At 39.5% G+C, this 26,677-nt stretch overlaps 1 protein-coding gene across 1 annotated transcript; it reads left to right on the plus strand.

The window, feature by feature from the left end:
• Nucleotides 1–70: 70 nt before the first annotated feature.
• On the plus strand, nucleotides 71–24,229 carry LOC308190934 (uncharacterized protein). The gene is made up of 3 exons (XM_080582752.1): nucleotides 71–6,227; nucleotides 11,066–11,221; nucleotides 22,202–24,229. Exons 1-3 carry the CDS (start codon nucleotides 6,113–6,115, stop codon nucleotides 22,360–22,362), a joined length of 432 nt encoding a protein of 143 aa, XP_080438878.1. The 5' UTR covers nucleotides 71–6,112; the 3' UTR covers nucleotides 22,363–24,229.
• The last annotated feature ends 2,448 nt before the right edge of the window (nucleotides 24,230–26,677 follow it).

A 26,677-nucleotide genomic window follows, 5' to 3' on the forward strand; every position in this document is an offset into this window, starting at 1 on the left:
TACCTCAGTAGTGCCAATAAGACTTCGCGTTTGCATAGTGATCTTTCCTAACTGCTGTGCTTCAGCACTCCCCTCACATTTTCAAGAGCAGTTTATGGCTTCTGCCCATCCACAGAATATTATTTGTATTTATACTCTGCATTAATGTTGTCTCTTTACCCTAGAGTATTTCAGTGGTGACTCAGATAATGACTCAGATAATGTTCCTGATATACAGACATAGAGTTTTTACAGGTTTTTTACTATTTCTGTTGTTGATGCAAATGACTGTATTGTAAATATTTAATAGAAGAAATGTTTTAAAACAATAAGTTCCATGACCACAGGACCTTTTTTCTTCTTTATGAATTCTATCACAAAGACACGTCTAATCTTGGATCCAAGCTCCTTAGTACTTCATGAATTACAGAGAGTATACATTGTGTACAGAAACCAAGTGGAGTCATTTTATGTACTGCTTGTGCAGAGAGGATTTTGTGTGTGTGTAAGAGATGCTCTTTGCTGGCTTTGGGTAAGGTTGTAAAGAACTAAAAAGGCATTGAAATGCAGGTGCCAGGGGTATGTCCAGAGTACTGTGAGCCCCAGAGAGGTGCTGTAGCACAGTTCTGCCTGGCTGCCTGACAGAATTCTTCGTCAGGGTCCCCCAGCAGAGAAGCAGCAGCAGGCTGGCCTGGGCCAGGCCCTGCCCATGGGTCACTGCAAGCCTGGGGCTGCCCTGTGCCAGCTCCAACAGGGCACGGCTGGGCCCAGCAGCCCAAGATGGCGGCGCCTCGCCTCGGGGACAGCCTGGGGAAGACAGGAGGGCACAGTGCTGCCCGGCAGCCGGCAGAAAGAAAGGAAGAAAGGGGGATAAACAGCCCTGCTGGCACCCAGGGGAGAGAAGGAGGAGGGCAGGAGGGGATCCAGGCACTGGAGCAGAGATCCCCTTGCAGCCCCTGAGCAGGAGGCAGCGCTGGAGCAGGGATTTCCCTCCCTCAGCCCCTGGGCAGGCCCTGTGCTGGAGTAAGATTTAGTTTTTGTTTTGTTTCTCACCATCCTACTCTAGTTGGTAAAATAAATAAATAAAATAATAATAATAATAATAATAATAATTAATTTTCCCCACAGCATGTTTGCCTGCGATTTTAACTGGTAAGTGATCCCCTTGCAATTATTTTGGCCTCCAATGAGCTCTTTCTGCCTCATTTTCTTCCCCCATCCTGCTGAGGAGGGGCTGAGTGGGCGCCTGGCAGCCATCCCAAGTAGCCCACCACAATGCTCAGGCTTGTTGTAGAGTGTTTACTCGACTGTCTCCGAGCTTTTGAGCAGTCCTGTATTGCAGGATTGGGTGTGACCTATGGGAGTCGATTTAAATTCTGAAATGGTTAAGACGGGTACAAACTCTAGCTCAGGTTGTTGGTACAGTGAGTCATAACCCAGGGGAAGAATATAAACTCCACAAAACCAGTGTTCACTGTGATAAACACAACCACATTACAAGTGACACTTAGAAGCCTTTTCCCTCAAATTAAATGAACAAAATTAAGAACAGAAGTATTGGCAAGCCTAATTAGGTGTCTGCTGTAGGTTTTGTGCACCAATACTGCCTAGAAGTAGTGCCAGTGGCATCATATCTGTCAAGAGCCAGCTACCTTTACTCCATGCAGAAAAATACTAACAAAAAAGCAAATCAGTTTTTCTTTAATTTCCAGAAATGCAAGTCGTGTAGTCTTTCCATATGCCTGTTCAGAAAGGTTGACTTCACAATACGTATTTTTTGTAGTCTGGGTGTGGCAGGGGCAACAGTGAGAATTTTACAGCAGGTTAAGACAAATTATTCATGGAGTTTATACTGCATTAAGTCAAATTAAAAGATCAGCATCCTGTGCAATGTTTGCGGTGTATAATTTTATTTGGTCACTTTTTTTACTTCTCAGTGTGCTGAGAAATGTCAACTTAGTCCCAGAAATATGCTTCCGTAATGACGTGAGGGAAGGATTAGCATGGTTTCAAGACGACGTGCAGTCAATATTGACTTGATTTCCATTTTCAAATATTTCTTTACAAAAATGAATATTTGCAGTAGAATGTTTTTTGATACAGAATAGAATGGGTGGATCATGCCTACTTTTTAAATGTTACACTGACTTAGAATTCAAGTAGATGTCATTTGAAGTCACGTGGTGGCTACCTGTCTTCTCAGTAAGAAACAGTCATTTGAATTCGTATTGTTTCAGCTTAATCTTTTTTGTTTTTAGGCAACAATTAATGAGCTGTTACTACGCTGATTATAGCAAAAAAGTAAACTAGTTATGCTTATTTGCAAGAACATTTATTATTATTATTATTATTATTATTATTATTATTATTATTTTAGGTGTTAAGGCAGAGTGCAGCATTTTTATCATGCAGTCTGATACCCTCCACAACACAGGTTGCTTCCCACAGTGGTTTTTCATGTAAGTAACCAGTAGTTACTGGAAGTGGTACTGAAATGCCTCTATTCCCACACTGTGCTCCTCTTCTGAAAAAGAAATGTAAACAAAATGTGAAAGCTTTTTCCCTACTCAATATTTAGCCTTGGCCGTGCTAGTTTTCTCCTTGCTTAACTTCTTACTGGTGATCTTGATGCAGTCACACTGACCCTGCCTGTAGCTGTCCTCTCTGTGAAGCAAGTGTGCCATGTAAACCTTTTTTTTTTTTTTTTCTGGTAGGAATCCCAATTTAGCGCGTTCATTGCCTTATGTTGTTACCTATGGTAAAATGTAGCTCCATACAGTCTTGATAGGATGCATCCACACTGGCCTATGGGCAGGGGCGTCAATTCCAATTTTAACTGGAAGATACTTTAGAGAAGTAAGAAAATAATTTGGTACAGCATTTCTGTGACAGCAAACCTGAATGGGTTATGTTTAGCCTCAAAAAGACACTGACCTGTAGTGAACAGCGTATCTCCACACAGCTGAACAAGAGAGACTTCTCCTCCACTTGGAGGGAGTCTTTTAAATGCCTGTCTTCCTGCCACACATACCTGTGCTGATGGAGCCCGAGGCTTCACTAACACAGTTAAAAGCATTTTGCCTGTTTCCCACTAGGTGGAGAGAGAAGTGCATGTTACTGTTTCCACTGTCCTAATTATCTGAAAGGCTGCAAATGTGTTTCCAGGTTCACATTGTGATTAAACTCTATTTATCCTTTGGAAATAAAAGGAGAACAGAATAACCAGCCTCTTTAATGCAGTAGAAAATTTCCAATCACAAAGAACTCTGCATCAATGTTTGCCCTTAAGATCTATCACGCAGATAGACAAGAGGTGAAATTTTCCCAAGTTAAGAAAATATAAATGATGTAAAATTAGTGCCTGAGTTAGGGGCCAAATGCAACTCAATTTTAAAGAAAACTTTTCCTGAGTTTGTTGTGGTTTAACCTGGCAGGCAGCCAAGAACCATACACCTCTGCTTCCTCCCTCCCGGTGGGACTGGGGGGTGAGAAAAAGATAAACTTGTGGGTTGAGATAAAGGCAGTTTATTAGGATAAGACGGAGGGGAAAACAATAATAATAGTAATAAAAATATGCAAGTGATGCACAGCACAATTGCTCACCACCTGCTGACTGATGCCTAGCCAGGCCCTGAGCAGCGGCTGCTCCCCCGGCCAACCCTCCCATTTTTATTGTTCAGCATGACACCACAAGCTATGGGACATCCCTTTGGCTGGCCTGGGCCAGCTGTCCTGGCTGTGTCCCCTCCCAGCTCCTGGTGCACCCTGAGCCTTCTTACTGTCAGGGCAATGCGAGAAGCAGAAAAGTCCTTAGCTCTGCGCAAGCACTGCTCTGTAGCAACTAAAACATCAGTGTGTTATCAATGTTATTTTTCTCCTAAATCCAAAACACAGCAACGTATTAGCCACTATGAAGAAAATTAACTCTCTCTCAGCTGAAACCAGGACAGAGTTTTATGAATGTGAACTTGCATAGGTAAATGATACTTCAGCACTACAAGGGTGGAAGGCCTATTGCAGAATTTCAGTTAAAATTGTTAGAGATCTGATTTCTGAGAACAACCAGTTTTCCATATATAAACAGTTTTAAGCATTAAGTTCCCAAGTGAAGTTATTCTTAAAATTGAAGTCCACTATGATAACACTTCAGCAAATTCTCTGAAAATCTGCAGAAAACAAGGGAAATTGGTTTAAGATCTTTCTTTCCTCATGCATTTCCAACAACTCTCTCTTTCCTGTTTCTCTAACTTGCGTATTATACTTTGGATTCTGTGTCATAATTTTAATAAACCATTGGGAAATCTGTGATGGCCACTGACAGGACAGAAAAGGTTAAATGCTCCAGTTGCTGCCAAAGCAATAAACAAGTGGAAATGGGAAGGTTCCTGGCCATGTAAAGCAGTGCAGCGAGGCAGACAACCCTCACAGGATAGCTGGAGGGAAGGAGCAGAGGGGAAAGGCTGGTGCTGCTGAGCCAGTTGTCCTGCCCCTGTTTTTGACTACAAGAGGAAGATACCTGTCAGTCCTCGTGAGCTCCTGCTTATGAGTGTGGGGGATTAATCCCACCACCTGATCTAGATTTAGATCTATGTATTATGGACTTTATCACATTGAATCAAATTAGCTTCTTGGCTCTGATGTGCAGCCCTGTTGCTTGACTGCTATCCCCCAGGGCAATTCCTGCAGAAATAATACCCTTCCTCAAGAACCTATCTCCTGATAGGAATGCTGGAAGACTGCCTAGCCCCTCCAAACACAGACTGAGGAGGTAAATCTGCATACAGATGAAGGGAATTCCTGTTTACCTGAGCTGTTTGAGGCACTTTCCTTAAACGTTGTGGAGACAGTTTTAAAGAAATCAGCCCTAATTATGTTGTAAGATTTGACAAGAGTGTGGGCCCATTACTTTTTACAGCGTGTAACTTACTTTTCCCAAGGAACGATCCTTGCAGAAAAATCACATGCCTTGAAAAATTTGCTGTCAAATCAGTCTCCCTCTTCTGTGGTTTTCTGAATGAAGAAGGACAGCTTGACCTCTGTCTGGCACAAGAACATGCAATTTTTCATTGCAGTATTTCAACAATATTTTATCTATGTCTCAGAACAAACATAAAACCCGGCTTCCATCTTCCCTCTTTTTCCCTTCCCCAAACCGTCCTTTCAAAATAAAGCATCAATCAAGACAACTTTTGGTGTGTTGAGCTGAGCAGTTACCATTACCACAGATCAGCACTCAGAGAAAACAGGGGTCTGAACCACAAAGCCAGGAAGATTACTGCCCTTTCTTAGGGAAATATCTGTTTGTCCATATTCAGCTGTTTTATAAAGATTTCACCAAAGAATAAATGTCCATTTCTGTGATGTTAAACCCTGCATATTACCACAGTATAGGCTAGGAATATATTTCATTTGCTGAGAAGAATCCTTTAGGGGAACAAGAAAAAGATCATAACTCATTAAATAAAAATATTATCTGCTTTATTTTCTGCTAAGACAGTGTCAGGACAACTGAAAGCCTCCCTAACATACTTAACTAGGTTGAACTTATTACTGAACAAAGGCACAGCAGTAAAATCATTATTTTTATAAGGGACTTGAAATCAGAAATGAAAAAATCAGACCTGCCAAAATGGAGTAAAGATGAGGCCAAGCTCTGGAGCTGGCAGAGACACTGGGTCAGGGTTTTTTGGGGAGAAGGGAAGGGTACACTGCCTGATTTAACACAGAATGACCTGACATTACACCGCTCCATTGTTCGTGACAGTAGCCCAGTATCCCCTTTAATGGTTCCTCAGGTACGGGGCTGTCTATGGTACTAGGTGAAGGTGGTTTTATTCATTTATAACCTTCCTCCTCCTCCACTGTGTGTTGGGGTCCTGGTGACACCACCAGCCCTCACTGCTCCTGCCTGCCAGCCTCAGGGCTCCCCCCACTCTGCCCCAGAGATGCTGCAGCAGGGCCTGAGCCCAGAACTGTGCCCGCATTAGTCTGTAGATTGACCAGTTTGACCAGAGACCTGGCTTGTTTCTGTGCTTTCACCCAGCGATCACAGGACCGCCAACACGGCCTGCTGCTGTCACCACCCAGCTCTGCTGCTGTGGCTCTGCCCTGTAGGTGCAGCACAACCCAGCCCATGCTGGGGCCCTCCTGGCACTCCGCTCCCAGACCAGACGGAGCCGCTGCCCTTGCTGCACCCCTACAGCCAGATGAGGCCGTCTCATGTCCTGAGCCAGCATCACCATTAGCAGGTATTTTTTGCAGCAGCCTCTGCTTTAGATCTCTACCTGTGCACACTTCCCATTTAATTGGCCGTATATATAAGTCTGATCATCTGATTCTCCATGCTCTGAAGGATGAGGAAGACTAAATCCTAAAAAGGCCAAAGTAATTTGAGAACTGGGAAAAGAACTGCCATGATTAGACAAAGGCTTTTTCACTGTGATGTTGCAGATGATGCACTGAGCCATCTCTGTGCCAAGGGAGCTGCATCTTTGGGAGGCACAGTATTTTCACATTGACTTTCACAGAGTCATTTTTTATACGGTCTTTTGAATACTTAACAACACTCTTAGTTCTGTCTAATTTTCATTAATTAGAACAGCTTAACAGCATATCTTATTGCAATGAGTGTTGGGGGATAGAGCTATGGGATTTCATTAGAGCTTAAAACATCTACTGTGCCTTAAAATTGCACTTCATTTTCATTATTGTTCCCAAATCTATCATCACCATTTGCCTGTTCTGGCAAGTAACTAAATAAAACTAGCATTTCTCAGTGCTACTGTAGTGCATGACGTTTTGTTCCCTTGTCTGAGTTACTGGCAGGGAGAGTAGCTGTTTTTTAATAAAGATTGTTTTCTTCCCATAGGTAGCAGAGGCTTATAAAAATTGATTTTATGCCTCAGTGTGTGAAGACAGGACAGCTGAATAGTCATACATCCTAGTTGTTAGAAAGGAAGGTAGGCAATAAACTTCTTTTACATATTCACGTGCATGCAAAGCTGGGCAATGCATCTGAAAGGGCAAAGGGGTGGGGAAAGCAGTTGTTGGACACATTTAGCAGTATCCAAAGCTCAGAAAAAACTTGCTGAATGGAAAAGACAACTGGGAAGTATCACATGCTACTGCCTCTGATATGAGTGAGATGAAAATGCTAAAAATAAAAGGTGATGGAAAAGAAGACAAAGTTTAAAATACACTTTCAACTCATTAGAAGGCTGATGTAGAGTTGATTTGCATCTTCCATGAGAGTCAGGTCCAAACAGCAGTACTACTTTGGGTGCTTCCTACAGATTTTTGTTCACCAGCAACTAAGGCATCCAGGTCTGTGGGGTGAAACACTGTTGGCCATGGTGGTCCTTGGGTGAGAGGTAACTGAGGTTCTGGTAGATACAGTATTCCAGCAAGAACATAAATTTTAACTTCAAGATACGCAGTGATGTGCTACTGCTGAATTATCACTGCCTCTTAAACACATATATATGCATCTGGAATTGCTGCTAAAGTAGATAAATTGGCTTTCTAACCATCAGGTGAAGAAAGAAGATAGCATGAAAAGAAATGTGTAGAGAACTTTGTTATACCATCTTGGACTAGCTGCTATTCCAAGTCTGTGTTGGAAGAGGAAAGAGGAAGGAATAGTCCACTACAAAGGTTCTAGAAAGGCAGGTCCTTGTGGGAGCAACCTCTGAGTAAACCCAGATGGACTTTGTTGGATTCAGTTTTGCCTTGAGAGTTGTGTTTTTAATCAGTGAAGGATTCCAAAGACCATCCTCAAGCATATGATTGCACCAATATAGAAATCATCTCTTCTCAAGGAGCCATCTTAATTAGACATATGAGGTGGTGGTTCCTAAATTACTTATTAGTCCCACCAGGGTTGGACATGGAGAAACTGAAGGATTTGGAAGTATTACAGGATTAAAACATAAACTCAAAGTTCAGTGTTTATTAAATACAGAAGCTGTCTTCTCAAAGACAGAAGAAAGCAATATGCATTTACCTCTTAATTTCTGTTGATAGTTTTAATCTTGCTGTTAATGTGGCCGTGCCAGAAAAATGTGGCAGTGCCAGAAAAAGGAAGAGGATTGTCAGGTATGGGTCTTTTTGTACAAGAAGAGGTGAAGCAGAATCTTCACTCTGGTAAAGAACTGGAATTAAAGTAATGACAGGTGACATGGAGAAAGTGGAAAGGGAAGATAATTTTTTGTTTCTCTACAACGTAAGAACTAGAGAGCATCTGATGAAGTTTTGAGATAGCAGACCTGAAAAACAGAAAAAGAAAATTTTTATTTTTTTTTTTCCCTAGAATACATAAATTGTGCAGCACATGGGTAGGGAATGTGTAAATACCATAAGTTCAGATGAATTTGTCCTCCGTACTTTCTCTCTGATAATCTTTTTAATCTATCAATCACAACTGCTAAAACACATCATAGCAATATGATCTTAGGTCCCTAAGCTGCTGGGATCTGAGAGAGTGCTGAAGCAAAGATTTTTTAGGTTTCCTTTCTTTAATAATTTCTGTAAGCATCAAATATTGTAATGAAATCGTGAAGTATTCTTTGTGAAATAGCTGAATTTGAATGACAGTCCATAACTTGCTAGTAGCACATAATAGCAAATTTAAATGTGTGCATCTTGAGAAAAGCCGTGAAGAAAAAGGCATGATGCCACAGCTAAACATGACATTACTGTTGAATTCTGCTCTAAGGAAGTACTTGCAAGAGTTACTGAAGAACCACAGGGAAAAAATATCTATTTTTTTTCCTGCATATGTAAAATTTATTTTAAAAAATGGTAATGGAGAAGGATTGGTTTGTTTGTTTGTTTGTTTGTTTTTGAGGTTTTCCTATGCTGGATAGTGTTTTTTGGGTTAAACTTTTTTCAGCTAAATTTTGAAGAAAATTAGATAATTGAATTCTATAAATCAATTTTCATAGACATTCTTATCAGAACATGATATGGACACTGTTAACACTACAGTGGGGATGTACCTAGTGCCTAACCAGGTAAACACTTTGGGGAAAATTGAATATAACTGATTTTACTCTATTTTGATAGCCTTCAGAAGAATTCCCACTGATGTTTCATGTATTGATGTTGTTTTTAAAAGTCATGTCCATGTGTTTCAAGGTTGAAACACTGATGGTAATGTCCTAAAACCCTGCATAGCTTCAGAGAAGATGAGCAGAATCTTGAATCTTTACTTTATTTTTTTTTTTAGTTTGTTTCTCCTCTTGCTCTGTATTTCTTCAAAGACAAGCTGAAGCCAGCACTGTTTTTGCTAATGAAAGTCAACTCTTTGACATGTGTGTAAAGTTTCCAAATCTTCAGCACATGGAATAATTTAATATGTGCTAAGTCATAGAAGTCAGTTTTCTGACAGAGACATTTTCCAAGGTTACTTTTTATTTCATTTAAAATTTTCTTATAAAGCACAGGAACTTTACTGAGGCTTCCTGCTAGTGCTATTTCTCTCTCTTCTCTATGCAGAATAAGTCACTGATTTGATCATATCCACATATCATCTTATCCAAGTTTTGTCTTCTCTTTTCTTTCCTTCCACTTTCTCCTGCAGCTGGCTCTGTCTGGAATGGTAGTGTTACACACATCATTAGGTAGAGGGCTTGTAACCAGGTGGTTAAGGGTGATGCTCTTTTGAACAGAGGCGTACACAGGCCTTATTAAAGAACAAAATCCCCTGTTTTACATCATTATCTTCCCTTTATAGAAGCACTGAAGGAAGAAATACATTCCCAGGTAATTTATGGGCATTAAAAGCAGATGGATTTGAAGCCAGTTTAAAGGGCCTTTCCTCCTCCTTTAATCCTGCCCTAGATCCTCAGGGAGACAGAAGGCATCAGCACAAAGACAACTTCATAGGTTTCCCACTTCACTCAGAGTTCACAGCACGTTGGATGCCAAGCTGAAACCACAGATCATTTGCATCACTGTCACACTGGTTTATTCATCACAGCAGAACACAGAAGCTTGTCAAAGCAGCTGAGGCTTCTCCAGAAGAAAAGAAAGGGTCAATAGACCCTGGGACCATCTATGTTTTTCTTTCGTAGCCGAGCACACACGTTAACAAAAATGCTTAGAAGTGGAGCAAATCTAAAGCTAGCCTCTGGAACAAACTCAAGAATATGGTGCTGAAGAAAATGGACAAAACAAGTGTCTTTGAGTAATGCTGTTTCAGAATTTATAACAGATGTTGCAACTTGAGACACTTAAAATAACCACATGAGTAAAAAAACTTCCAAAATGAGGCAATTAGATAATAAATTAACTTTCTGACTGAATGAAAAAGACCTTTAATTTCAACCTTGCCATACATTTACCTGGAAAGAAGGGTCTTTAGCTGGTCCCCAGCCTATTCAAGATCGCTGGTTCAGTCTGTCTCCTTCTCAGAAGATCAGACCTTCTCTCAGGTCAAGAAGGGTTTTGCAACAGCTGATACCTTCAGTGATGGTGTTAGAGTCCAGGCAGTGCAACCATAGTACACATTTCTAAGCTCATTGTGTGGTCTGTAAGCTTCTCTTCTGCTTCCTTCATGTCAGAAGTATTATGGATGGCTAACATGACAAAATTGTTTCCACATGCCTTTCTTTCCTGAGATTGGATACTAAGAGAATATGGGCTGTACCAAAAGATTCTTACATGAAATTTCTGCCATTTTCATCCTTCTTTCTGCACAGCCACTTGAAAGATGTAAGTTAATTGCTGATGTTGTAAACAATTTTACAGATAGACTTGTTTTGTCAGGGATCAAATATTTTCCTTGCTGTGAAAGAGCTTCCTGCTTAAATGCAGTATATTTAATTCTCTCTGCAATCAGCACTGCAGTAATTTCCTTTCTCAGAAGCACCTGTCAGAAGGATAAGATAATTCTTACACCCATGAAAATTGTGCTTTTGTAATAAAGCATGACTGCAAAATCACTGAGTACCCTGAAATTTATATTAGGAAATGGTGTACAAAAGATTTCATTTTGGAGATGCTGTGATAAATTGATAGACGGGCCACTGGCCCAGAGAGAAAAGACTGATTTCTTTATTTATTTATTTATTTATTTTTCCTGAAGAGGACAGAGGGAAGGGAAACTCAGAGCTCTTCTCCAGTCTGGAAGCAGGCCCACCTGGGAAAGTGGTCATCCAGAAAGAGGAGAGAATTGGTGAGAAGCAGATGCTGCTGACTTGGCTAGACCTTGCTGTCTGCTTTCCTGGCTGTAATAAATCTGGTAAGGGCTGAATTTATAAACCAGCATACACTCCTGTGAAGGATGCTCTAAGCCAAATTCAATTCTAGCTCAACCTTCAGTGCAGGTTCCTAGTTCTTTGTGTTTGTGGGTTACACCTGATCAATTTATACCAGTTTCCTACAGATAAGACATAACAATGTTTCCTTCATTTCCTATGTGGTTATTTGTATTGTAGTGAACTTCAACCAACTACCCTTGCATGGGGTTGGTTGTTGCTTTTAAAATTAAACAATATCCAGGTTGCAGGGCCTTAGTGGAAAACTGCAACACAAGTAAAAGCCTTCCCAAGAGCCTGTCTTTCCACAGCACTGATGAAAAACTAGGTAATTCATCAGATACTGATTTCAGGTTATGATGGGTATAATTGAATTTGAGTCTGAGGGACTCAATTTTTATTATAATGCTTTGATGACTTTTAAAGAACCTTTTGTTGAACCTGGTGCAGTCTGTTTGCCATGAGACAACTACATAGCAAACAGGTTTTACAGCATATAATTTACTTGTCAAGAGAAAGTTTTTACCCCAAAAGCATTCCTACCAAAACCTTATCCTGTCAAACAACAACAACACTATCTTCTTGGGTGTTTTTGCCTAGCACAATGCAACATTTTCATCCTAATTTCACTCTTGATACTTGTGGAAGATCATACCTATACTTCAGATTATATTAAAAAATTTCCTACTCCCCCTTTCTCTGCAAGTCCCTCTAGATGGCCACCAATTAATGTTTTTGCCTAACTTCTGCAGCTTCCTTTGCCACAGACTGACACTTTAAGACACATAGGCAAAAAATTTCTCTGAACAACTTTACTGTGAATATAGTCATACAAACTCTTTGCGAGTCAGGGCCTTTGCTAAACAAATGCAATGAGTACTTAGAATAACTGTTGTCTTTATGGGGAAAGATTTCAGTCCTATTTTCTCTGATTCAGCCCTATTTTCTCTGCTTCATGCAGCAGGAAGTGGGTGCAATATAAGATTTTACTTATCCCAGCATCAATAGACACTTTCATTTTAAATTTTCACATATTGCCTCCAGAAATGATGTAAATAAATAAATAAAATTACATTGTCAAGAACATCAGAAAACCAGAAAAGGTTGTAATTAAATGAACCTTAAGTATACATTCCTTAAGCAGTATACTTAAGTGAAAAAGCATGTTGCATCCTTCGGTGTTTGGAAAAATAAGACTATTAGAAACAAGCCTAAGCCTAAAACAGCAAATGTGTTTTAGGCACTAGGATTATAATTAGGCACTAGGATTATAATTAACTCAGTTAAGTAAAGAGTACAGGCACATTGCTTGCAAGGAATAAGCAGCTTCCCATTTTAAGAGAATTTGAGGATTTGATTTTAAATAGGACCCGTAACAGCAGAGTGAGTTATATAGGTATTCATTACTCCATCCACCTGTGAGACTTAAGAGCATAAAGAGAGATTTGCTGCATACAGAGCAACTCCAGAAATCTCTAGCCTTTACTGCAGAAGAAGCAGTAACAGTGAAAAGATTGATGATAATTTCAGGGCACTGGCTGTCTTTGCAAACTGAATGGAATAGCCCACCTCCAATTTGGTTATTACTATTAAAACGGATGTCTGCATCTTCATCTGCTTTTGCTTTTTCAAATTTTATCATTATTCCTTTTCTCTTACTTGACTGGAAGCAAGACATTGTCAAGAAAACTCTGGGAACAGAGCTGAAAACTTCCAGAAAGTTTTTATATTAAGTAGTTCTCAAGATGTCTGCACATCAAGATGGTTGTCTCCCTGGAAACATTAATCTTAGACCTAGTATTTGCTCTGAGACTTTTGTACCAGTTATACATGATCTTTTGAACACTTAATGATATTCTTCATTCACCGTGTTAGGTAACTGATTTGCATTAATTAGCCTGGAACAACAGCAGCGTATTACAATGAAGTGCAAGTCTGAGAATGTTGTGGGGGTTCTCTTACAATTAGAATTTAAATGACTTCTTCAAATTACAGTTCATTTCCATTTTTATTCTTAAATCCACCAGCATCAGATTTTCCTCTATGTCAAGAAATGGAACGACACTGGCATTTCTCAGTACTGCAGCAATGGATACTTTGTTCTCTTTTCTGAGGCACTAATACAGGAATCACTTCAGATGAGCTTGTTTGCCATACAAGACTTTTCTTCAAGCTGTAAGAAGGAAAGCCTTTTAAAATTGCACTTATCCACTACTGCTTTGAAACACGGAATAACTAGCCTGGTTTGAATATGAATTTCATGTTTTGAAACACTGTATTTGGTGCAGCCTTATGGATCAGAGCTAGACAATGATTTATATTCCCGTTTATGGACAGATGGTGGGTTGGATAGCACAGATGGAAAGCCACAGAGCCATCCAGAAACAGTCAATAATTTCTTAGACACACAAACTTTATTAAAAGGTCTTGAAAAGATAGAGCTTTGGCTTCCTCTGTGACAGAGAAATAAACCTGAACTGAATGGAGAATTCAAGCTTATAAGTAGAAGGTAACTCCTGCACTTTCTCTCACTTTATGTTGGTACCGAACGCAAGAATGCTCTAGAAGGATTGGCTGTTTCCTTCTGACACAATTATTACAAATGCTTAAAAATATCAGAAGGACTATAGAAGATTTTTTAAAGAGGAGGACACCCAAGGGCAGCTGGTTTGAGCATCAGCAGCCGGGTATTATTACTGAACCATGACAAGCAATATGAATTTAAATTTCTTGGTGTGCAGCAGTTGTAAGGGAACCAAGTAGTATCTCTTGAGTGAAAGTGTCACCTAGCTCATCCATACTACCATCTTATGTGCAATATGACGTATTCTAAAATGTATATACATTTCTTGAGGTTGGGTCTTATTTTCATAGATGCACATGTGCCCCTGGAATCACCACAGTGAAACGGAATTTTACAGTTTTCTGCTGATTTCAAACAACAGGAAAAAAGCAGCACATGAAGACATTCAGCTACATCATGGGCTAGACACAGCCATCAGATTTCTGTCTGAAGTAAAAGAGTTCAATTAATACCCTGGAAAAGCTGGAACCCCAGTCTGTGTGTGATCCAATTACATTTAATTAGCAATCACCCTTTGCTTGAGGAAAGCAAGGGTCCTAGGAGGAGTCAGAAGTCACCCCAAGGCTGAAGAAGCCTTTAGCACTGCTAGTTTAACCACACTGTAGAAGGCAATGATTCTACTGAGACTTGCACAGTGATAGGCTTTGAATTAACTGTTATGTGTCAGAGGAGCGTTCTCTAGGGTTGGAGAAAGATGTCCAGAAACTCCAGAAGAAGCTCAGACAGCAAGTCAAGTCTAATCGAGTCCTACTGCACAGGAAACAGTTCTCTGTCTCTTAAAACCTCAAAAATCACTTGCATCCTGCACTGGGATGAAATGAAGACTTTTCAACTTCATGCGGCTTAGCATAATGCTTCATCACATCACTATCCTTTGTGCAGACCCTTTCTATGCTACCCAGATGTGATATTTGGAAAAATAAACGTCCTTGCTTTGTGGTTCTGTTCAGCTCAGAGCAGCTAAACAGCTAACCATCATCCTCTTGTGACCCTCACAGTCCTGGAGCCCCATCAGCCGCAGTCATCTCCTGGGCTGAGGAATCCTTCCAGTCCGTGGACATACTTGGTGCCATCACTAGGTGGAGCAACAGGTGCATCATTTGAAAGCTGCATGGAAGGCTGGAAACAAGGTGGAAGAAACCTGGAGGCTTCGCAAGTTCGTCCCCTGACTGAATTGTGATCATGAAAAAGAAATGGGATAATCCCCTCTTGGGTATTCAAGGATTTCTGCTATATTGAAAGCTCAGCACTACTGTTTACCATTTTAATAGGTGATGCATCTCCTGGAAAACTTGCAATGAAATAAGAGAGTCCCAAGTAAATAAAGAAAATACGAAAAATGCACATACACTCTGAGAAAGTATGCTAAGGTATCTACTCTTGAGGGGGAAAAAAGACAAAAAAAAAACATCTCCTAAAAGTATATATTTTTACCCACAGTTTTGACCCAAGTCCAGCATAGATGTTTTCCCTGAGAAGGGACAGGGCCTCCTGTGATACGCTGGATAAAAGTCTTAACACTGTATATGGGGACTTGGGACTACAATATGACTACTGGTAGCATACGTGGAAGTCTTCAGTAAAATTTCAGTTTGCTATTAGCATAGACATTTCTCTCTCTTCAGTTATGTCTGGAGTTTTCTTTGCTAAAATCACTAGTAAGCATATCTCAGCTGGAACACACTTTCATTATGGTTCTGCAGACTTTAAGTAAAAACATGAATTGTCTATGTGTTAGCTAAGTTATTTAAGGATTTTTCCTTTCAGGCACAGTTTTTGTACATGAATGTCAAACTGGTATCCTCTGAAATCTATGACTAACTCAGACTGTGCATCATGTTCCAGAAAATGCCAGTCTTACATAATTACAAAGAAATTAGTTTCTATTTTAAGAGGAAATTTGCAAGGCTACTTTCTACTTTGACTAAAAGTAATCATCAAACAAATCCAAAAGCATATATCTCTGTTTCTCCCGACTGCTGTATATGGCTGCTTTATTGACCACGTGTACAGACCCTCTGTTACCTGTGTCTGCTTCAATTTTCTTTCAGCTTATTTTCATATCTTCTGTGCAGAGCAAGACAAGGAAATTGTAATGCATAAGAGCTGTAATCCATGCTGTAAGGATGGGACATTAGTGCTCTGCAAAACTAACATTGGGGTTATCAGCATAGCGATGCCTCTTTAGGCAGCAGTGCTCTGCACTGACTTGTAGCTTGATGTCCCTGCCATCCCTGCTACTGCCTTTGTCACCACTGAGGAGTGGGGCTGCACACTTCAGAAGGTATTTACAGATGTTCCTCAGCAGCAGAGGCTTGCAGAGATAATTCTGTTAATTACATCTCAGCTTTCAATACAGACCGTAGAATCATACAGTCATAGAATCACAGAATGGTTTGAGTTGGAAGGGAACTTAAAGACCATCTTGTTCCACCCCCTGCCATGGTCAGGGACACCTCCCACCAGACCAGGTTGCCCAAAGCCCCAGCCAGACTGGACTTGAGCACCTCCAGGGTTGGGGCATCCACAGCTTCTCTGGGCAGCCTGTGCCAGGGCCTCACCACCCTCTGAGTGAAGAATTTCTTCCAAATATCATCTAAACACACCCTCTGTTAGTTTAAAGCTATCCCCGCTTGTCCTATCCCCACACCCCCTGACAAAGAGTCCCTCCCCAGCTTTTCTCTAGGCCCCCTTTAGGCACTGGAAGGCTGCTGTAAGGTCTCCCCAGAGCCTTCTTTTCTCCAGGCTTAACAACCCCAACTCCCTCAGCCTGTCTTTGTAGGAGAGGTGCTCCAGCCCTCTGATCATCCCTGTGGCCCTCCTCTGGACTCGCTCCAACAGGTCCCTGTCTTTTTGTTACAAACGGTAAAACTGTCACGCATCTGCTTGTGCTACAAAACTGGGTTTTAATCTAGATACACTGAGTCTTCCTTGTGCATCACCAGCACACTGTGGTTTTCCTGCCTGTCACTGGAACTAGATGAGCTCTTTCAGGGAAAATGGACAGGGGATGAGTCAGATGGCTAAGGTTACCATGCCCTCTGTTACTGTTCCTTCCCCTCATTGCAGGCTTTCTGTCTCTGCCTCTGGCAGCTCTGTCCTTTCCTTCCCCAGCTAATGACTGCACTGTGAATTTGTCTCCCTGCCTGGGGACAGAGTTGGATTATGGGGTCAAAGAGTCAATTGCGTAAGAATTTCTCTTCTACTGCTGCTGCTGCGGAGGAAGAGGTAAGACAAGAAAGCAAGAAAGTCACTTTCCAGCAGAATCAGTCTCAGGAGAAGGGACCCATTTCAATGAGACGCAGGATGAGGGTTCTGCCTGATGATTGCTGCCGGGACAGGGACGCACGTCCCCATCAGTGCCACAAACTCTTTGCACGTCACATCCACTGTCAGGAGGGGCGAGGAGAGGAAAGACGGTTTTCTGCCTTCAGCTTTCAGTGTTTCTTGCACAAGGATTTCCTCTGTCGCTGCAGCGGGGTGCAGCTCTCACACCCCGAGGCAGGCAGGAGCTCAGGGACCTGGCAAGCCCAGTCCCAGCTTGTGCCTTGGCACAAACCTCCTCCCTCAGCCTCATCTGCTAAATCTGCAAATCCATAGGGGAACACCATAACACCCCTCAAAGACAGGTTAGCTCCTTACCTTTCTTTTAATTTCTGGCCCTCTGGCTGCCCCGTTTCTCTGCCACAAGCAGAGGTCACAAATGTGCTGGATCTTTTTGCCAGTGCTAACCCCCCTGCAGCCTTACAGGGACTCCCATCTTCCTCCTATCAGCTCAGGCAACTCTTCTGCAAAGAAAAGCTGTTCCTCACCATATCCCCAAGCATTCGAGGAATGGTTCTGATCTGGATTTTCATCAGGTTCTGATTTTTTTACCCTTTAATTGCAATTTACTTCAGGGATTCTGTCATTTCGAATAAGGATATTTAGCCCTTCCAGGGAAGGAGCAACCTCACAGGAGAAAGACGAATCATTCCAGCCCTCCCTGGCTGAAAGCTGGTTACATATGGCCAGCAGTTTGCATCAATCTTCTAATGGTTTTGCATGTCTAACACAGGGGACTCTATTGCCTGCCAGGGAGCTTTCTTATGAGATTAGTTAACCTTAGCAGGGTCATTAGCATATAATTTTACTCAAAGCCATTGGCAAAACAGAAAAATAACATTACATTTGTGTTTGTCTTTCACTACATTACAGATTGAGGCCAGTTATGTGAAAACTTAGGGCTAGACCTCCTAAAGCAGATCTAACACATGTCCTTCCCTCTCCTGCCCTAAATGATTTTAAATCTTTATGCAATGTACAGTGTCGATTAGTCAGAAAACATCTCATGGCAGTGTTATTAATACAAAATTGAGATAATATGCTGAATCTCACTGTACTGTGTGTTATTCTAATATTTATGCCCCTTGCGCTCCGTTTCCTGTCCAGAATCTCTTTCAGCCACTCTTGTTATTGCTTTGGAAACATGCTTTGCAAACACAAGTTTATTTAATAAGCTGTACAAAAGAAGTCTCGAATGCTCCACCCCACACAAGGTGGTCCCTCCCTGCTGCTTGATGTCACTCAGCTCTGAACACTAATGTCCAAGCTAACTCAAATACCTGACTTCAAAGTCCTCCTCAGGGCTTTCTTCTCTTTAATTCAGCTTTATTTAGTTTTTCACCTGAAGGAAATACAGGTCACCAGCTACACAATTCCCATTAGTACAAGGCTGTCTAATGAATTACTGCTATTGTCTGTGCATTTCCAACTGCATGATACCAAATGCCCCCATGTTCCAGACAGCCCACTGCTTCTCTGAGTCCCTTTCTGTGTTGATTCTAGGCTGCTTATTAAACCGGGAGGTGAATGATCACCCTCATTTTGTATATAAAGTTAATTCTTCTCAAAAATCAGCACTGATGCGATAAACCTCAGTCCTTCCTCACATCTTGAACACAGAAAAAGAAAGACAACTCTTTCTCTCTTGGCTTTGCATTCCTGTAACTAAAGACAGATCTTGGATCGATTCTGTTTCTATGCCTCTAGGAGCCATTTTATTTCGAGTATATGTGGGACTGGTTCATGGCTCACTCATTAAAGTTGCTGAGAAGTGCAAATCAAAAGCTGATGCATTAGTGACTTCTATTTCCCAGACAGGCCAAAAGTCTCAATGCAGGCTACAATTTGTGTCAGTTAAAAATACTTTACTAACAGGATTTTTTTTTTATTTTCTTGTTCATAAATTTCAAGGAGAATAGAAATAATTTTATAAAATGTAAGTGATGCACTGTAGTTTTTGTAAGGTGCTTGACAGCAAAAAAATCTAAAGCATTTTCTCAGTCTTCCAGTCACTAGTGAAACAATTTTGTTCTTACAGGTTTGACACAATAAAATATGTGCATTAAAATTATTGTCTTTGATGAGTTGTGAACACTGCTCTTTTCTTCTAACAAGTCACTTCACATATCATTACACTGCAGAAGAATAGTTGTTCACATTTTGTCTTTTCTTTCTCAAATTTCGTGGAGACGAGCAACACCAGAAAAAATCTCCGCTCACCAAAAAAAATATTCTCTGCTCCTTCCCCTCATACCTGCTCATTTTTTTTTAAAACCTATTTCCCTTCCCCAGGTCTCTTCTCTTTTCCTCTAATACTATAATTCAATTGATATTTTCTGTCTCTAGACAACAGTCATCTCCACTTCACATACTCTGAAAAACACCATTCTTATTAATCTGCCTTTGTATTAATCAATTACACAGCTTCTTTTGTTCCATTTAGTCAAGAGGAGAAAGAAAAACTACTCCTACTGCCTCAGACTTCCAGACTCTTTCTTTTGCCCTCCCTGGGTTCTGTTTTTCAGCAGGAAATGCAGGATGACTGAGTGAGCCACGTCCTACATTCAGCCACAGAGCACATTATGCACAAAACACCTCTAAGCCCTAAATGTTAGCCACTCTAATGACATGGCATTAAATATCCTACTTTAAGTCACAACCTGGTGCATGATACAAAGCGAGCAATACTAAAATAATCTGCTCACTTAAAGGTGCTTTTGGGAGAAAGTTCCAAATATAAATGAGGTTATTGTTCCCTCTTTTGTCTCCTATGTCCTTCCCTACCTGCCAACAATGCTCCTTCAGCTTCTATTTCACCCTTTTGTGTTCCAATGTTTCATTTTTTATGTCTAATTTTATAACTCATAGTTGATAAACATTGATTAAGTCATTTGAAGAAAAAAAATCCACCTCCATTTTGATTCACTGGCAATAACAAATCTTCACTATTTTTGTTTGTAGTTTTACTAGTTTGTAAAGCCTTTTTCATGCCGAATTGGTGAGATCTGCTTTTTTTTTTTAAATGCATTTACTTCAACATAGAGACTTTAAGATATTTTTAAGTAAGATTAAAGAAAAGTAGGTATAAAAATAATTTCATCTGAAAAACAAAGTTTTACTTGAAAGAATATAAAAACGTTCCAACTTACATTCCTCAGAAGAAAACCACATTTCTTGATGGAAAAAAAAAAAAAAGAAGAAAAAAAAATATAAACTTTTCAAATAGTGGCTAATAACAAGAAAAATATTGTCAACTAGGATGCTGAAATATTGTCTAAAACTTAACAATTGTGGGTTGGGATTTATCATACTTAATTTCTTTTGTATTTTTCTTCCAGAAGCAGTACTTTTCATATTTTATGTCATATTATCTAACATGAAAGAAAAATAAAAAAAGTTTATTAAAAAAACAAAATACAGCAAAACAGTATCCTGCAAATCACAGCAGCTTTACTTTAGCCACATTTCAATTCCAAGACCTCTGTTCTAGTCATGTCCACAGTCCCACAGGAGTAATCAATACAACTAGTGAAAGGGCTTTAGCAGATAGGTTATTTATGGTAAATAATTTATTTACCACATTTAGTTTTTCTTCCCTGTTACTAAAAAGAAGGACCTACTTCTGGATTTTGCAAATTGGTTTGCTCTGTGCTGTACTTTGCTTTTTTTGTGTGTGAATGAAAGACAGCTTTCCAGAATGTTTGGTTTTGCACCAAAGAGAGTTTTCACTCCTGATAATATTTATGCCTTTTTTTTTTTTTTTTCTGCAAACTTTCTCCCACTGTCTGTTCTGAATTCTTAACTTTGATGATTTTCAAATCAGGCTAGTAGTACTCTTTTGTCCCCAACAGAAAAAGTTATTTTGCCACACGAACATGACTATGCTATGCTCAGCATTTCAGTCATTTTAGATTAATACCCGGAGTCCTTTAGATATCAAAAGAAAGTGATCGTTGTATTGACCACACTTTGTAACATGGCATATTAAGAATAATGAGTTAATTTAGCAGAATTGGCAGCTACACATAATATATGTCATCAATGGCTTAAGAAATTTACCTGCAGAAAACATACATAGCTATAAACAGCTTGTTGATCTCTGGTCTTAGAATTATCTGTAGATAGATTCTGTAGCTGGAATCTATACAATAAAAACCCTTATATGTTCATAAGTGCATACCTCTAACAGTATGGACATCTGTGCGTAACAGTTCATCTTTTATTAAAACTTATTTTAGACATGCATCAATCTCAATCAGCTTGTGCTTTACCTGAGCTTCTCAGTCACAGGAAGCATTCCACTGCGTAAAGGAAAAAGGGAAGAAGGAAATGTTTTTGTTATTTTTCACGATTTTTATTGCATAATTTTTGTTTCCTGGATTGTGTGTGTACATCTGGTTGATCAATGCAAATATGAAAATTATGGAAAGGGTAACTATTAATATATCAGGTATCTCTGACACAACCCTAAATATAGGTCTTCTCTGAGTGTTCTCCCTGTGATCAGCAGGATTAATAGTGTAGCTGTGTTTTGATGATACAGTTTTGATTTTCAGAATTATGCATACCATAAGGATAGAATAGCATCAGATATGAGCTATCTGCCAGCAAAGGTCAAGTTGTATATGTTATTTTCAAATACTAATAGGTAGGAAAAGGGAAACATTTTTTTTTTTTGGCTTTAAAAATAAAAATGTAACATAACAGGAAAATAATGTATTGTTAGTATTTGCCACATTCTGAAAATTAATCTTCCAGTTGCAGAAAATAAACCTGAGAGAGAATCTATGGACAATACAATTCTTCTCTTCACAGAGCTCACATATATTTACATATGCAAGTAACATGGGTATTTGATAACACAGAAAAATATTCCTAGCTGTGGTTTAGAAGCTTTAATTGTTTCATAAGCTGAGAAAGATTTCAGGACAAGGGATGCTGGAGATGATTCTCCAGTCCTGAAGGGATAGTGATAGACCTACTTACCTGAACTCTGTAATGAACAAAATAAGCAAAATGAACTGAATTAACATTTTAAGCCCTGTTCTTTCTGCAGATGGAGGACAAATAAAGAGTTTGGACTGGAGAAGAGCTGGAGAAATTCCCAGTAACATGTGGCCTCCTGAAGAAATGAGCCATATATCACCACAGTCCGGGACCAAGTGTGACTGTTTCCTCCACCTTCCCATTTCCCCAAATAGCACTGATTCTGGTTGATCTGAGTCTCCTTGATCTTCACAAAGTCTGCAAATGTTTGGCCTAAAGCTGTTTATTCCAGGGGGTCACATCTTGTACATCTAGGTTCAAGCACAAATATGGACACAACCATAAGAAACAGTGCAGCAGTCAGAAGTGAAAACAAAATTAGCAAAACAGAGGTTTGTCAGGACCCAAGCCAGCTCCAGAATACTTGCGGTAGGAGAATACAGTTAAAATTGAGATCAACAACTCGAGTGCAATGGAAGCAGCTGTTCTCTGCACCACAGTTTGCCCAGGATAAGAAAGTCCTGCAAAACACTGAGCATGGAAGAAAGGCTTGCTTTGACTTTGACGAGATTCATCTGTGAATATACTTTTACTCATTTTGAAGGCTTTTCTAACAATGGGGTAGGGGGATGAGAGAAGGAAATGGGGAAACAGTATTTTCTTACTAATCTGAAACTGTTGAGTTTCATGTGGATGGAGATGGAGTAGAAACTGTCTGAAAGCCTGAGAAGAACCAGGAGAGTATGCACCTGGGGCAACAACAACATCAAAGACAAAAATGTCTGAACCAGCCTTTTACTGCAGACAATATATTTATTCCTTTATCTATGTGTTAAAGGAAGGTTATATAAAAAAAATTAACCCTTTTAAATGACTGATGAGCCCTTTTGATACCTTAGAAAGTTTTTTTTTCTTTTTTTAAATAACACAGCTACTAAAGGTTGTCGCATCACCTTATCTTGCAAAGTGAACCCAGGGACCTCAAGATTTTTAAAAGGGCTGGACGTTACCTCCAATAAAAATTAAGTAATTGGTAATATATATGTACAACAGATTTCATTTCTATGAGACTTTAACTGTATTCTGAGACACAGGATTTGGAAAATAATCACAAAAATTATATAATCTTTTATTTTCCAGCTGGGGTATTTAACTTCTGTGGTAGAAGGTCCAGCTGCTTGAATGTTCATCCTGCAGACTTGAACAACTTCAAAGCAATCAAGTCCTAAGCTTTATGAAGTACTGATTCATTCAGGCTTCTGCAGGAACACATTAGCAAGCCATCTTTGTGAAAGATCGGACTTGGGAATCTGTCTTCTTCCATGAGCAGAGCTCAATAGAAGTTGACTCCAGTCAGATCCTTCAGAAATTAGTGGTGAGTTAAAAATTTATCTTTTGTTGTTTACTAAACATTTAGGACTTGAGATAGTCTTTTACATGATTTTATTTATTTATTTATTTATTTTTATTTTTGTGCCCTCAGTTTTGGGGTATGGAAGTGCCTTGCCTGGAAAATTACAGGCTCCATGAGGGCTTAAAGTTTAAGGATGTGGGAATGCAAGCCAGGTTCTCTCCATGTACATTTCTGGAAGAAATCCAGTAAAAACAGAGTCAAAGAGTTGTTGAGGTTGGAAGGGGCCTTTGGAGATTATCCTGTTCAACACCTCTGCTCACACAGGGCCATCTACCACTTAAAAATGGTTTTGGAAAGCATTTCCTCCTGTAGACCAGAGATCTTTAAAAGATCCCATGAGGTGCCTCATTGCCTTAAATAAATTTTACCTTGTACTAATCTATCCTACTCAATCTTGTATAAAATAATGATTCTCTCAGAGCTTCATATCCACCAAAGCAGACAAGAAAAATCATCAGGTAAGCTGATGGCCTTCTTATGTTTTTTTTTTTGTTTTTTTTTTTAGATATGTGCATGCACTTGTTCAGACTTCCCAGTCGAAATAGTTCAAGAATTGGGAAAGAGTGATTGCAATACAAAACATTTTGCTAAGAAACTTTTCTTACAGTACCTACTCATTAAGGGAGTTCTTTCCTCAAAAGGCAATGGCTTCAGATTTAGTTTTAGCATTCAAGGTTGAACAGTTCTTGTTATCTTCATTCACTGCTCAAGAGATTGTGATCCTAGTTCTTAAAACAATTAAATTATGCTATAATAATAGCAGCAAATTGCATTCAAATAGGAATGTGAAAAGCGTAGTAGCTTCAGATTAGACACAAAAAAAGGAATTGCTCTTTAGCATTCATTTCTTTTTCATTGTTGTTTTGTAATCCATCTGTACGGAGTCTCTCCTGCAGAGACAGGCTGAGTAAAACTGGCATTTCTCAATACTGCAGTTATTGTACCACTTTATTCTCTTCTCTAAGATAAATCATTCGTCAAGATGAAGATGAATCTGCCTTTAATGCTTGCTGATTCTTATTCAGTTTCAAGTAAAAGAAATTTAAGACTGTCTTATATTTGATTTTTCTGAAACAGAAAAGCTATGGAAATGTGGGTGTAGACCATAAAACGTATACTATAGGACTGGGCTTCCACAAGAGAAACAGAAGCACAGGCCTGTATTACTTACCCAAAGGGACATACCGTCCAACAACAGGCTACAGCAATTAAATATGAGAATAGAGATTTTTCAGAAAGAGATGCTGAAGGGAATACCATTTTGAAGGTGTGCTTTTACTGTATAGAAATTCCACAGGAGAGGGAGGGTGTACTGCAGAGAAGAATGAAAAATGGGCTATTACCATTTTTTCTCCTCTCTCTCTTTTCATTTAAAACCAGTGGTGTATGTAAACTTTCTAGCTATCTGGCATTAGATAAAACAGTGAACTTTTATTTCTTCAAGGCATAAACTAGCATGGCCCTCATCAGGAGCATAGAAGCTTCATGGATTCTGTTCTTTCTCTACATGGTTGTGCATGCTGCCTCAAAATATTATATGCTTTCTGAGGTTTGGGGCCAGAGAAATATTTATTGGGGCAATTCTAAATCAGAATTCACTATTGTGTGGATGGAAGTTGGTGTAACAAGCTCAGTCCCCACAGGTAAAGCTTCTCTAAGAACAGAAAAAATGAAACTAAGCAGGATGAAAAGATGATCTTTCGAAGTTGGCTTGATGTTGCTTTGCCTGAGGAAAGTTGTTCAACAGAATCCATTTTTGGGCTCAGATTTGGCAGTCTCCTGCCTCTCAGGAGGGTAATGAAAAGCAGCCATAATTATCTTTGGTGAACAGGTCTTTCTTCACTTCTTTCTGCTCAATAAGGGTTTCTTCAAAATACATGTTTTACTTCAAAACACATCCCTGATGGATATCCATGAAACACTTGCAATAAACACTAGCATGGTTTAAAAACTAAGCACTAGGTGTTCTTCTTGAAGATAACATGATAGATATACGGAATCTGAACATTTCTGTGCAAATACTGTCCTCAAATCTAGGGAGTTTCCCCCTTCGGCTTTGTCTTTTTAATTAAAGTTAATATTCCTTTTTTTTTTCCCTAAGTCAGGAGAAATGATGGAGTGCAGAAAACACTGAGTTTCTAGAAACTCACCCCCTGAGTTTGGCTGTGTAGCTCACTGCCATAGTTAGTTTCATGTCACAGCACTGCATTTTATCCTGTGTCAGCAGAGAGTTAGACTCCCTGCTTTGCAGTGGTTTATCTGAGCTGAAATTCCACCCACAGTATCTTTCTTTTTAAAGGCTTGTTTCCAAATGATCATCTCCATACTCCTACCTCTAGGATTATTAACATTTTTTTTTTTGAGTAATTTGTAGAAACTATATTTTAAATTTCCCTGCCATCTAAAATTCTCCTCCTTGCAGTGCAGTATATGGTTCAACAGGGTGAAAAACATTCTGTACATCAAGCTGCAGATCAGGCTGCAGTTCTTTTCCCAAGTGCATTTTTTACGATGTGCATGTTAGGATGTCATTAAGAACATACCAATAGAGACAAACAGCCCCATATATACCCACTGCATTATGTGGGATTGAAAACACTAAGCAGTGGACAAAAGAAACAGATAAAATGGTGTATATTAAAGTGGAAGGAAATGTAGAGGTGATTGCAACTATCATTCTCACTATTGCAGCATAATCATTGTTTTACCAACTGCATAGCAGTTAAATCTGAAAGCCAGCAACGCAGACAGTACATGTGCTTCCATTAGAAATGGGATACATGCTGCATTAAAGACGGCCTATAATTGGGCTCATTTAAACAATTATTAGGTATGAGATGGATTGCTTCTTCTCACTTAGATATGATGTTCAATTAATAGAGCTCTATTAATATTCAGCTTGGAGAACAAGACAGGACTCAAAAGTTAATTGACTGTTTAGTAGCCTGTTGCATTTGAAGATCTGAAATGAACTTTCCTTCACACTTAATGAGGTAGAGCTTCTTAAATTGGAAAAATGTTTGCTATAGTGCTCCAGCTGTTAACATTTTAAATGCCTTGGGACTCCTCTAGTTTAATTTATGTTCTTATTTAAAGTTCACGACAATGTATTTTAAGTGGTAACATATGGAC

Source organism: Anser brachyrhynchus (genome assembly GCF_964034855.1).
Source record: "Anser brachyrhynchus genome assembly, chromosome: 2".
Taxonomy (NCBI): Eukaryota; Metazoa; Chordata; class Aves; order Anseriformes; family Anatidae; genus Anser; species Anser brachyrhynchus.

Coding starts and splice junctions, on each gene's coding strand:
- LOC308190934 (XM_080582752.1), top strand. CDS start 6,113: ATGCTGGGGCCCTCCTGGCACTCCGCTCCCAGACCAGACGGAGCCGCT. Junction 6,228..11,065: donor GCCAGCATCACCATTAGCAG/GTATTTTTTGCA, acceptor TTTTTCCTGAAG/AGGACAGAGGGAAGGGAAAC. Junction 11,222..22,201: donor TCCTGGCTGTAATAAATCTG/GTAAGGGCTGAA, acceptor TTCTTTCTGCAG/ATGGAGGACAAATAAAGAGT.